The 13,315-nt window shown below is 38.5% G+C and overlaps 2 protein-coding genes across 2 annotated transcripts in view; both read right to left on the minus strand.

The window, feature by feature from the left end:
- Nucleotides 1-7,492, minus strand: part of MSMO1 (methylsterol monooxygenase 1) — an 8,801-nt gene extending 1,309 nt beyond the window's left edge. Inside the window, exons 1-5 of the mRNA XM_085319840.1 lie at nt 7,387-7,492; nt 6,125-6,434; nt 4,260-4,408; nt 3,153-3,279; nt 1,272-1,426 (exon numbers count right to left, since the gene is read on the minus strand). Coding sequence (XP_085175966.1) covers nt 1,272-1,426; nt 3,153-3,279; nt 4,260-4,408; nt 6,125-6,379 — 686 coding nt within the window. The 5' untranslated portion in view covers nt 6,380-6,434; nt 7,387-7,492. The remainder of the gene's footprint in view (nt 1-1,271; nt 1,427-3,152; nt 3,280-4,259; nt 4,409-6,124; nt 6,435-7,386) is intronic.
- A 1,025-nt stretch (nt 7,493-8,517) lies between these two features.
- The window catches only part of KLHL2 (kelch like family member 2), a 58,770-nt gene continuing 53,972 nt past the window's right edge, over nt 8,518-13,315 (minus strand). The window contains exons 13-15 of the mRNA XM_085319881.1: nt 10,575-10,715; nt 10,276-10,419; nt 8,518-9,613 (exon numbers count right to left, since the gene is read on the minus strand). Coding sequence (XP_085176007.1) covers nt 9,585-9,613; nt 10,276-10,419; nt 10,575-10,715 — 314 coding nt within the window. The 3' untranslated portion in view covers nt 8,518-9,584. The remainder of the gene's footprint in view (nt 9,614-10,275; nt 10,420-10,574; nt 10,716-13,315) is intronic.

Genomic DNA, 13,315 nt, shown 5'->3' on the forward strand with positions numbered 1-13,315 from the left:
ACTAAGCAAGACACCTACAAGACTACAGCAGATGACTTCCTGCTGGTTTAGTAGATCCAGCAGACTCAAAGGCTATATTACGAAGAAGAAATAATGTTAATAGCTTGTTGACATTAAAAAGATAGTTTAAATTTTTATCTCAGCTGCTCAAACAGCATCTCAATTACAGCTGTTTCTCAAGTGGCTGTTAAAGTCCTCCCTTTAAGAAAGAAAATAGTTTAATTCAGTGACKGAAAGGAGAAGTCATGCTGACCCAAGCCTGTAGTACTTCCATTCTTAATTATTTTCAGTTTACTTTTAATGCGTGTTTAATRTTTGAAATTCAAAATAAAAAGTTACAAGTCATTGTACAGTCAATACAAGTCATTAAAACCAGAACAGTTTGCTTTAAAGGGTTTTCAACTCTCGCTGAGTAGTACTGAAAAGCATCCTATCACCACCTAGTGGGGAGAGTGCAACATAATTTGTTATAAACACCTCATACTGACAGCAAACTGGAATTGTAATTGCCAAAGGATATTTGATAGGATTAGTGATACATTACAGCATGTACTTCTCAATCTACAATCAAAAACTCCTAAAATGGCAATGATTTATACAATGAGTTGGTTTGCTGCTCATGTTTCACTAAAGTTGAAAATTAGCTTACAATAATATATGCTTAATATTGTATTTACAGATACAAAGTCAAGCATGATACTAGCATTTTGAAAATGAGCTCTACCTTTCCCTCTCGGAACACAAGAAATATAAGCATGCTCATTTGCAAATGAGCCTAGCTAAGCCTAATGGAATTTTTACTACCATTTTAGAAACAAATTTGAAAGAGGTTGCACTTTTACTACAAAGACAAGTTAAGTCTCTCCAACCCATTCTGATTTTTTTTTTTGAAAACAGTTAGATTGTATATTCTAATATGCATAAAATGATTTATATACTGAAAATCAAACATGAAGCATCAAGTCAGCCATCATAATGATATTCCTAGCATTTGGGAATCTCTCTTCAAGATACTGTAGCTGACAAGCTACACCTTTTCAATCAGTAAGATTTGCTATTAACACTACTTCAAAACAGAAGACAGTATTACTATTCAGATTTGCTAGTGCCAAGATAGTCTAGAAAGTGAATACACATTGACTTCTTTACAATATGCATAAAAGCACTTTAATGCAAAAGAAACAGCAGAAAGCTCAGTGGAAAAAGAGCCAGTTATTTTTAAAATGGACTTGGGGAGAAAATGAGCTATTAAAAAGTAACAAAGATTTCACCTGTGTACGTCAATGGTTTCCATCAAGCGACATATTACCCATGCCCACAGAAGAATCACGTGGTTACAGAAAACAACAATGCCAATAAAAAAGCCAGTTCCAAGGATAAGCGTTTCCAGAGGGTGTGCATATTCTGCTTGCATTCCAAAGGGAGACTACAAAAAGAGTGAGAAAAAAAAAGTTACTATTTTCTATTTTTTTACACCTTTTTGTGAAACTTTCCTCTTCCTATCATCCCACAATACCGCAACAGGACACACAAAYACCTTGTGGATAAAAGAAACTGTTTGACTGAGTAAGAGCCTTTAACACAAGTGTTCAGCTCCTCATTGGTAAAACAGAAAACAGTATTCCAAGTTCAACTACTGATTCCAAGAACTTCACTACAACAATTCAAGGTATTATTTAGGTTTACCATTACCTCAAGCCAAACTGTTATTTCAAGAATATTATAGTGTTTGGCAAGTTCCTACCAGCTTTGCTATATTTCTAGGCTTGGAAGGAGAAAAAAAAATGGAAGGATACTTGAATGTTCAGAGTCATAATTCACTTAGAAATTTATAAAAAAATGTAAAAAAAAAAAAAAAAAAAAAAAACAAGAATCCCCCCCAAACACTCTTCATCTTTGACTTTTTTTTAAGTCCTTACTGTTCAAAATATTGAGATTGAAATAAAGCATCTTCTTTCCTTTAKACATATACACACGCTAAAGAGTCATTCCTACATTTAGTTTACCAAAAAGATTCCATATGAAGTTTTTAAAAGTAGAACGCTTAGAGAAAATTAAGAATTAGTTTAAGGCTATTATTGAAGGATATAAGTTTCTCTGAAAAAATAAAGTACACTTTGGCTTAAGGAAGGTTTTAAACCTTTTATTATTACAGAATGTTTTTAGCAAAGTAACGATTGGTCTACAGATCACTTCCATGTGAATTGCTACTCATTCTCACAAGAATAATGTCCAGAAGCTGCTTCTGTTCCTGCTAGAGACCTGAGGGACTCCCAAGATCTAAAGGAAAACAGCAGCTGCTGCTGCAAACATACACATGCATTAATTATTACTATGCTTTGTATTACCTGCAATCCATGCAAACTGCCCTAGCCACAGTAGCCTGCAATTTATTTTGGGCACAGTACAGTTTATAAACTGAACCAAAGTAGCATATAAACACAGTAGCTCCCGACTCCTGTGATCCAGAAACAGTGCCGTCCAAAGACGGCTCTACTAACTATAGGATACAAGCACTGCTGGACCCTACCTGTCTCAGAACAGTGCCACCTCCAGGCAGTGCTCACTGCCTTGTGCTCACAGTCAGCACCAACAGCAATAAATGTGCACTACCCAGGATCTCTCTGTATAGCACTGTGTGCTTCATACAACCTCACACAAGCAGCTATGCGCTTCCAGAGGCCCATACCCAAGCTATAACCCCTCCTTGGATCAAACGTGCTGAGCATACGGCACAGACAGGCAGGCAGTTCAGGAACAGCCTGTACAGAAAGTGCTCTGGGGATCAGTAGATACTGGATAACACCCTAGATGGTGGAGAACCAACAAATTGGAACCAGAAATATACCATCCCTCCCTAACAACAAACATCAGAAATACTTTTACAAAGCTTGCTTTCACCTAGTTCAATGGATATGATCAAACTTCAGCCAAACACTTGAGTGCAATTTTTCGTTCTCATTAAATGAAATAAAGCTACACAATGTTTTCAGAAAGAAAATGAAAAACTGTTTTTGTCATAGAGTTCAAGAAAAGACATCTGTCCCACTGTCAAAAGGGAGAAGAATCCTGAAGGCATCCAATTATCATCTTGAAGATGTACGAAAAGGCATGCATTAAAAACAAATTGAAAWAATTCAAGGAATACGTACTACAAACTCATGGTGAACTTTATGRATGTACTTGTATATTCTCTTGTGATGCAATAATCTATGCAGGAAGTAGTGCCAGGCATCCTCAATGACTGCGCATCCAAAACATTGTGCAAGTAGAACATACCTTTAAAACAGCAGAAGAACTATTAGTTATAAACTATTTCAATCTTTGCAAAATCTTGAAAGATAGAATCGTTTCTTTGCTAACAAGGRTGCAATATATCTGGGAAACGCCACATATTACTAACTTAACAGTGCATTGGCACTACCTATTTAAAATACCAAAAATATTAACTAACAAGTACATTGGCCTTTGTACCTATCAGCTCATCAGTTCATATGCTGAAGTGAGTAAGCATGCGGTATAACAAATTATTATTTGTAATTTCAGCACTACACACAGAGTATATATTAAAAATCTGTAGTCAGTGTAAGACCCTAGATAGGGGAAGACAGAACTGTACCTGAACAAGACAGAAAATAACTGATGAGAAAGATGACGTACTGCCGTAAGGAACAACTTCAGCCAAAAAAAAAACGGAAGAGCGTCGTAAAAAAAAAGAGTGTAGATCTCGGTGGTCGCCAAAAAAAAAAAAAAAAAAAAAAGAAAACAAAGCATCTTTAGCTAGATTTAGTTTTGTGTAAAAGCATATTAATTTAGAGCAAAAAGGAGGAATGAGAAGCAGGTGGTGCATTCTCTCCCCCGAGGAACATACTGCTGCTATGAAATAAAACAACAGGGTGGAAGAAAGAAACACTTAATGGAAGTTACAGGAAATCAGAACACGTTGAACTAAACAAAAAGACACAAAGTCCAATATCTAATCCAAGCCATCATGAATTCTGCTTTGCCTCCATGAACTATCTTCTAATCCCCCTCTCCTCTGAAGAATTTGGGATCATTAAAAAAAAACCCTCTGGGAAGCTCTAATTAGCTCCTGTAGCAGTTAAGTATCAATCAACACAAAATTAATAGCTTACATAACAAGAAAGTCMAGTTACAGCACATTAATGACACTATTTGTTATTGTCATTGTATTGTTATTGTATTTTGCCTCAAATTTCATGCAATTCTATATCAACAAATAAGAAATATCCACCTACCATCTAGGCATTTCTTCCCACTCATATGGGATGTTAAAATATTCTGTGAAGTAATAAGTACCACAGATCAGAGGCAGCTGAATGAAAAAATGATTGAAGAGGAGTGTTTTGAAACACTTCCACTGCTTTTCCCATGTTTCTGGTTTATCCTAGAAAGAAGCAGGAAGAGACAGTTCTATTACATACTTCTAGTATGCATCTGAAAAAGAAACCCTTGTGGGCAGTTTAAGATGATACAGCAACTTAGAGACTTTAGCAACTTATGTACACCGCTACTCTGCTGGAGAAGATTCTGCTGTTTGATAGGTATAAAGTCTCTTAACAGCTGATGAACCACTCCAACAAAGAACATTTCTTGAGAAAGTTTTATCACCATTAAGTTTCAAGATGTTTTTGAAGTAACAGTGAAAAGAATGTCCTTTCTTGCTCTATCTGTAGTTTATAAGAAAACCCCAAAACTAAACTAAATAGGATTCTTTGGGGTGGGGTGGGGGGGAGAAGGGAACGACATTGAAGATGGAAGCAATTAGGTCTACCCCAAAATGATCATAGACTGTTTGATACTTTAGAATTATCCTAAATATGTGAAATTTACCCAAGAAAGATATTAGCTTCTAAAGCTGCCTCTGAAACTTAGATTTCCTTCAGAAACTACTTAGGAAAAAGACACTTAAAATTTAATATCCCAAACATATCAGGACTGCAAAAGTGTCCAGGTCACAACAGGCTGATGCATTTCAGTCTGTGGTTCCTTTTCCTTTCCTGAGAAAGGTTTCATGCTGTACTTCTCTAATCCTTTCACCTTTAAAAATTGGTAGCCACTCCTTCCATAACACAAATCAACTCAGGCAACACAAGTTGCAGGGGATTAGACTCAGTTTCATCACAGATTCCCAAACTTTTCATTTTTCTAAGATAACTTTTCACAAAACTTAAAGGGTCTCYAATTAAAGTTGTTCTTTATCAGTCACCCCAAATAATTCTTGTTATTTCACTATTTGTAATTAAGAGTAGCATTTCAGACTTAACAGTTTAATGCAAACCTAATTTAGCTTTTCTTCTACACAACACAAAATGTACTTCCAGAGCAAAAGAAATACAAACAGAAGCTGAAGATTTAAACATTTTCAAAACAATTTACTTCTTCACATACCTAGTTTTTGCAGCGAGACATATTATCAACTACTGTAGTAATGTTAGAAATTAGTATTAATTTTATTTCAAATTCATATTACAAGCAAAAACAAAGGAATGGGGGGAAAACAATAATCCTTGCATACTAGATATATATTTGCCAATTACTAATATTTAAAACCATTTAGGAGCGAGTAGCCCATCCTAGGCCTTCTCCATTTTTAAAATATTTTGAAAACCTTTTAAGAGGGTGTACACAGAGAAACTTTAAGAGGGACCCTTGCTATTAAGTCTCAACACGATGTAATTGCACCACGTGAAAGAGCTTTCACAATACTAACTCCCATCTCTATGACAAACTACCCTTACTCTATTATACCTTCCAGAGAGCTTCATCATCTATGCATATACTTGCCTAGAGGATATTTAGCTTTACCCATTCAAAGACCAACATCCTGTTTTCTCTAAATTATGTCCATGGCAGACAGGAACCCCTCCACCTCCCCCCCCCCCAAAAAAAAAAAAGAAAAAGAAAAACCCTCTTTGCTTCCCCAAATCCAGTTCTATCCCTTTCTTCCCACACATTGCAATTTTGTCCTGTCACTTCCAAAACACACACAGCGAGAGAGAAAGTGTACTCATCTAAATCAGAAGGTAACATCCCACAGTTATCTCTGCTTCATATGTTAAAAGAGAAATCAGGAAGCATGGAGTTCAAGGCTTTATCTTACCTGCTGAATTTTATATTTTTGCATGTATGGTATAAACTGGAAGACGAATCCAGGTACACAGAGCAAGAAGTATGAAGCTTCATGGACTATAAGTGATCCCCAGGTTGCAATCTGGAACTTTGTGTAGTTATCCAGCATGTAGTTCCAAGCATTTTTAAATGGTTGCTGTAGTGGATTATCAGGCAAGAAAGAGTCTATATACTCCACTGCCAGATAAGCAGAGCTCAAGATATTAACGCTATCGTTCATTGCCATTATTCAAACATCAAACATCACAGTTACAGTTCTTCTACAGTTGTTTATAAATAACCTGCAAATTTTGAGAAAAAAAATTTGAGTAAGAAGCTGCATCTCCTGAAAAAAAACAACAACAACAACAACAACAAAAAACATTACCTACCTTACTTTTACCTAGTTTGGGGCAGGAGAAGTACAGATTCTCTTTCTACAGAATAGTGTAAAAGAGCAAAGCTTACAAAAGTCTCAAGAGCCAATAGGCTCTTAACTTTTAAAACTAGGTCGAAACAGTCAGCAACTTTTACTCTAAGTTGCACTTACGTAAGAGTTGCATACTGTAATAGAAGAGAAGGACTAGAAACAGATTTGGAAATCGAACGGTGCACCATGACTCGTTGTTTACCCAGCCTCGCTCCCTTCACAGCTGTGAGCCAGACTCGGCGTGAAAGACAACGCCGCGCTCACCAGCTCCGCGTTTGCACTGCRTTAGCCCCCGGAACAGCCCTGGGGTTGCGGCCGACAGGCAGCGCTCCCACAGGCGCGCAGGACTTCGCCCGCTTCAGCGGGGCGAGGCGGGTGCTCGTCTCGCCTCCCGCTCCCCAGCGTGGGCCTAACTCGCGTGCCGGGGAGCCTCGCTCCGCACCACAAGGCACTCGGAAAGAGACCCCACGCCGCGAACGCGCCAAGCTCAGCACGAAACAACGTTAGCCATAATTTTTCTTTAGAACAACAGCACGCAGGCGGCATTACTTGCGCTAACAGCCGCTACTTCGGAGGAGCTAGGAAAGAAGCTTGGGGCTCGGGCTCCCGAGCCGAAGCGAAGRCTCGTCACTCCCCTTCCCCAAGCGGCAGGGGCGGCCCCAGGCCCGGGCTCGCCTTCCCGCCGCCCGCGGCCCCCCCTAAGAAGCGAGAGCCGCGCGCTGAGGCCGACGCGGAAGAGAGCGCGGCCCGGCAACGGCGCGGCGCTCCCCGCCCTCGCCCGCCGCGGCGGGGCCCCGGGCCGCCGCCCCCCAGCTCCCTCTCACCTCGGCAGCGGCCCCGGCCCGGGCAGTGGCGCCACCAACGGCGCCCRGCGCAGCAATAACCGCCGCTAGCACCGCCGGCTCCTCAAGGGCGCCCTCCCATTGGCCGCGCAGCAACCGCCGCCGCGGCGCCCATTGGCTCGCTGGCATCAGCGGCGGAGAGTCAGGCGTGCGGAGGGCCGGGACGGGGCTACCCCTGCCGGGCACCGATTGGCTGAAGGGGTGGAGTGAGCATAGTGAGACCTCGGCGCGCGCCCAATGAGGCGGGAGGGCGGCCGGGTGACGTCAAAGAGGTGATGAGGAGGAGAGCGGTTGCTCAGGTGGGCAGACGGGAGGGGGCGGGGCGCTGAGGAAGAGCGCGCGGCCCTCGCCCACCACCCCGCTCGGTTGCCATGGCGGCGGCTTCCCCCCCCCCCCCCCCCCCCCCTGCCGGGCACCGCTGGCAGCAGCTGGGCGGTTTCACAGGGCACCGAAAGCAGCCGCTGCCGAAAGCCGCCGGCTCGGGCGGTGACCGGGCAGAAGGGAGGGTGCGAGCCTCCCACACCCACGCTTCCCCGGGCTTCGCGCGTGAACCGACCGTCAGAGCTCGAAGTCACGCGGCAGCTCCTGCCGCCGCCGCCCTCGCGCGGGTTACCGTTGGGCGCATTTGAAACTGAAGGGCCGAGGTGCGTCGGGGCAGCCCCTTGTTTGGTACCACACAGGTAAAACTGCAGAGCGAAACCAAGATTTCTGTTTGAAACGAAACCTACTGCCTAAACTCACAACGCGTCATACCACACCAGCAGCTGAACGCTASCATTCATTTAACGTTAGCATCTCTCCCAACATTGTCAAGAACAACACTGTTAYTCGTAGCTCTAATATTAAAATTTACAGCTCGGATTGCCTCCCTCCCCCCCAGGAAATTAAATGTGGCCACTACCATAACTAAAGACCAAAGCTTTCAAAAACAAACCAGCAGCAAACTAGTAATACTTATATTACTAATTCTTACACTTGAATAATAATTCTCTTTAACTCACTTGCATTCAGCTCTTTAAAACACCATTCCCCTCCAAAAAAACTCTTCACTGACATCAGATTACCTATGAGACTTGCATGCAGAAACACAAGTTTTAAGCAATTTTGTTGGCATTACGAAACAATATACAAACTTTTATTTAAAGAAAGTCTCAAATATGACAATAACTTTGGTCATGTAAAAAGGAGGCCATCCTAGAACAAATAAAAATGAGCTGCACTACAAACATGGCCCCATACAGTATATTCAGATATTAGCTAATAGCAGCTAAAGTTACACACGAGTAGACCTTAATACCATGCATACATTCATAACAAATTTTCAGTTATTTTCATGCCAAATTACCTTTTGGATAAAAAGGTAAGAAAGGAGTAACATCTAAACATGACCAAGATTAAACAGAAAAAAAAATCATAAATAAGTAAGTACAGACAACATTTTTATTAAAAAGATCTTGAAATTACACCTGTTCAAGGAGCATTACACCATCTCCAATCTTGTTTAGTGAAAATTAGTAGTGTTAAGCATTGTTAAATATCAAAAAATACAACTCTGTTTTACAACATAGTACTGGCATATTCAAAGTACTGTGCCAAATTATAAATAGTAAAATCAGATTTTGAAGAATTTTGATGAAAAGCAACTTATGCACACATACATATGCCCATATTATAGTTATGTAACAAAAGTTTTATAAAAGCAAACAAATTTACCCCATGCCAGCTTGAATTACTGAGGTGGGATTAAACACCTACTATGAAGACTGACAGCTCATTTCTTTAAATATATTTATTAGTCTCTGGAAAAAATAAGACAAAAATTTACTTTCACCAGAATACACACCATTCTTCACTGACAATCCATTTCTCAGTCATGACTGACATGAGTTGGTCCTTATGAAAGTGGCTTTTTTTTGTTTGAAGACCTCACAATAAAAAAACGGTCCACTAGCCTTTGAAAATTCAATCATCTCCTGCTTAACTGCAGAATAATCCTACACATTGCTTCTACCTAGAGTAATCTTCATCATCTGTCATCTGTAATTGTAGACAGTCACATCTTCCACTGTGACTCAAGGTGCAGCTACAAGTAGAGAAGTGCTTTTGTACTCAGTCACTTCAAATATACTTGTTGAAGACTGCTTCTAGTGCATATTCAAGTTGAAAAATCTCTTTACAGATCATAATGGTTTGTCAATAACTGTTACACCTGAAGTGAGGAAAAAAAGGCATAAATCTTTACATATCTTTTCAGAAAAATTATCAAAATATGAAAAGATTTAATATAATTTTCAACCAGCATAAAACTGAGATACTGTGCAGTGTTGATATTTTCTCAAATTTATTTCTGAGGGAAGATTAGCTGAGTCACTAAAATTCTGAAAGTTTCTGTGATTTGAAGAAATTAGCAATTATTCAAAAGTTTGCTTTAATTTTTCTTATCAGTGAAATAAACCTATATCATCACTTAAATAACTCATTTCAGTAAGTGCATTTATCAAAGGAAAAGAACCTCCAATCATTTCTGGTTTTCTAAATATTGAATCCATTTAAAAAGTTCAAAACTGAATTCCCACAGATTGAGACACATTATAAATCTATTGTTAAAAAAGGCTAGTCATAATAGAATTTTCTTTCACATTCATCACTTAAATGCTAAATCATCCTTGAGCAGAGTTTAATACCATCTTTTATTTTTTAGTGAATAATTGTTTAAAATCAAAGTGAACCATTACATTTTTCATATCATTCTAGAATCTTTACAGGTTTTAACTTGGACAGTACTTTGTCCAAATGCTTTGCCGAATTTCTTATCCTATCCTATTTACTGTTTACTGAAAAAAGTCTATTAAAAATAATTAACCACATTACCTGCATAGCTTCTTCCTGTACTCATACAAGATGACACAACTGTCCATTTATCAGTTGTTGGATTATAATATTCCACTGTTGATAAATTACAGGAACCATCATCTCCTCCAACCACATACAAAAGACCATTTACAGCACAAACGCCTAAAAAAAGACAGGAAATCCTGAAAATTTACAAGTCGCTTGGTCACACTATGAATGTTTTCTATTCTGTAACATCAAAGAAGCATAAATATTTAAGAAGGAATACATTTGTACCAAATTATATTATCAGTGTTTTAAAGTAACTGAGTACATACCCGCATTCCTTCTGCACATGTTCATATCTGCAACTTGCTTCCATGTACTAGCAGCAGGGTCATACACTTCAACGCTTTTTCTTACCAAAGGACCATCATGACCACCTACTGCATACAATAAATTGTTTAACACACCAACACCTGTGAATATATGAAAATACTCACAATTAACTAGAGAATGTTATGACTGATAWAAGGGAGAAATAATAAATAACATGTCTACTAACATAAATCCTCCATCCAGTCAATATTAGGAACTATTTCAGAAGATATCTGGGTCAAATGCATTAAAGTAAAATGACAGCAACTAAAGCAAGACACTGCTAAAATGCCTTGCAGGACTTCCTGTATCACAGCATACAAAGACCAGAGCTGTTCTGCCACGGAAGATTTAGAAAATTTTGACAAAAAAGAATGATATGCAGGAAAATGAGGATTGTTGAAATTTAGGACTAATTAGAAGTGACAGTAAATGACACAGTATGCTCAGCCAGCATAACAGAAATCTGATGTGAGGATAAAGCATAAGTGAATTTTTAGAAAGTAAAAGAGTAGAAAGGGAAAAAGCAGAATGGGCAGACATTATACAATAGGAGTGTTTACATTAAAGTGTTGGAATACCTGGTAAACTTGTATGAACTAAAAATAAAAAATTTCAGTGAGTACCTATCTTCTCCAGGATTAGAGGAGAACACCAAAATTCCTTGAACCAAGCTCCAGTTATCAAAATATCCAAAAGGTGCTGAAAAGTTTGACTATTTCTGGGGTCTCTCTTACTTTACAGTAAAGTTAATCAATCTATAAAGCATGGATGAAGAAACAAAGTAAAACTAGTCTGGATTTATTTGCTAGTTGGGTAGAACATATTGAAAAGATGGTAACAGGGAAACCAGAAAGGAAAGCCTGTTTATTTATTCATCACTTTATAAGTGGTATGMCAATCCAAGCATAATAGATTTCAGAAATGCATTTTTTGGCATTAAAATAKTAAGTAATGGGCAGGAGCAATGAAAGTACATTGGGAGATCTAATATATGTCATAATTAAGATTATGAAACTCAAAGTATGATATATAGCATTGGTAATACAGTTCTTAAAGGGTTCCATGGAAAGGGCACAGTTTAAAATCTTTAATAAAGAGCAAGTGAAAAAGCAAATGGGAATACAAAAGATTAGCTCTTCAGAGAAAAAGTGCCAGGTAAAAATAAAAAAAGAAAAAACAGAACTTAAATACCAGCTGAAAGAGCTTTGAAAACCTATCAGTAAGATTGTGTGCAAGGACTAGTCATATATGGGAAGAGAAATGACCTCTACTGAAATAAATAAATTTTCTTATTAAAAAGACRGATTTTAATAATTAAAGTAAGAGGGGAATGAAACAAAGTTAAATGGTGCAAGTCTAACAAAATTCTTCTTAATATAACACTGATTTATAAATTATGCTACCTAATGCTTTATCATCTACTATCTACTACATTACTGTATCTCCCCATATCCCTTCCAGTTAATTCCTTTTGGATTGCTATTATTTTTTGCTATCATGTCACAGTATAATGTAACAGCTTTTCTTTCTCCCACTCTGATATCATTTTATTAGACAGAATAATATAACATTTGTCTTTTGTAACATTAAAYATCACAGAACTGGAAGGATTCCAGCTTTTAGTTTGTGTAATATGCTATAAAACAAACAGGTTAGTAAAGAATGTGCTTTATTGTTGCTTTATCCCCCCCACCTCATCTTCCTCTATTGTTTCCAGCTTTCCTATTTAGTGTATATCATTTTTTCCCTCTTGCTACATTGCCATCTTCTATTTGATAGCTCCTTATTTTTAGTGATGTCCTCTGTTCCTCTTGGTACTTCAGTTTCCCTTAAGCCCACACCCAGTATCCAAGTCCTACCTTATTTCTTGCTTCTTCCATCTGTATCTTCTTGTTGCCGTCTTCTGAATTCTCCTTTGTTATTTTTCTTCCCTGCTCATTTCCAGGACCCTGTCTTACATCTCTCATCCCTCCCAGATGGCCTATATCTGGATTTGAAGTTCCTCATCCCAATATCTTGCTGAAAACAGATCTGTCCCCATACYGATAAACTGAGAAGGTGTTAGTACTAAAGAAGAATAACTGAGGGTTAACCTCTGAAGTTGCTTTTAGATGAAGCTGAAGCAGTAGAACAGAAAAGATGGGCTTAAGTTCCTTGCAATGACCAGAGATCCATAGGTTTAACACAGGAACACAATTCTCTTGGTTAGTACCTATAACAACACTAGAACTGATTGCCAATTGAAACACTTCTGATGGTTTTGGATTTTGGCCACTACAGCCAAGCTCAAATCAGTCATGATTTTAACATTATCATCCACTCCTCCCCCACATACAAATGTAATTTCCCACATATTTAACAGAGTGGCACTGAAGAATGTTGATTTTGTTTACTCTGTTAAATGAATCAGAAAAAAACCTAACTATATTTACCTTTTTCCCTTCTCTCCCTCTCTATTTATTTTTTTATTTTTTTAAACAGAGGACAGTACAAAGGCAGCAGAGACTTGAGCAAACAAAAAAGGTCCTGAACTCTAGRGCAATGAAAGGGATAAGAGGAGCAGGAAGATTCTAATAGTTAGTGTACCTAAAGCACTAAATTTCAGTCTTGTAAAAGTATTTCAACATCAAAAAGAATCTGAAAATATTTAGCATATGAATGGGCTAAAGCGACAAAGGCAGTATGCAAGAACATTTTT

Source organism: Rhea americana, unplaced genomic scaffold (genome assembly GCF_003343005.1).
Source record: "Rhea americana isolate MKP2758 unplaced genomic scaffold, rheAme1 scaffold_60, whole genome shotgun sequence".
NCBI lineage: Eukaryota > Metazoa > Chordata > Aves > Rheiformes > Rheidae > Rhea > Rhea americana.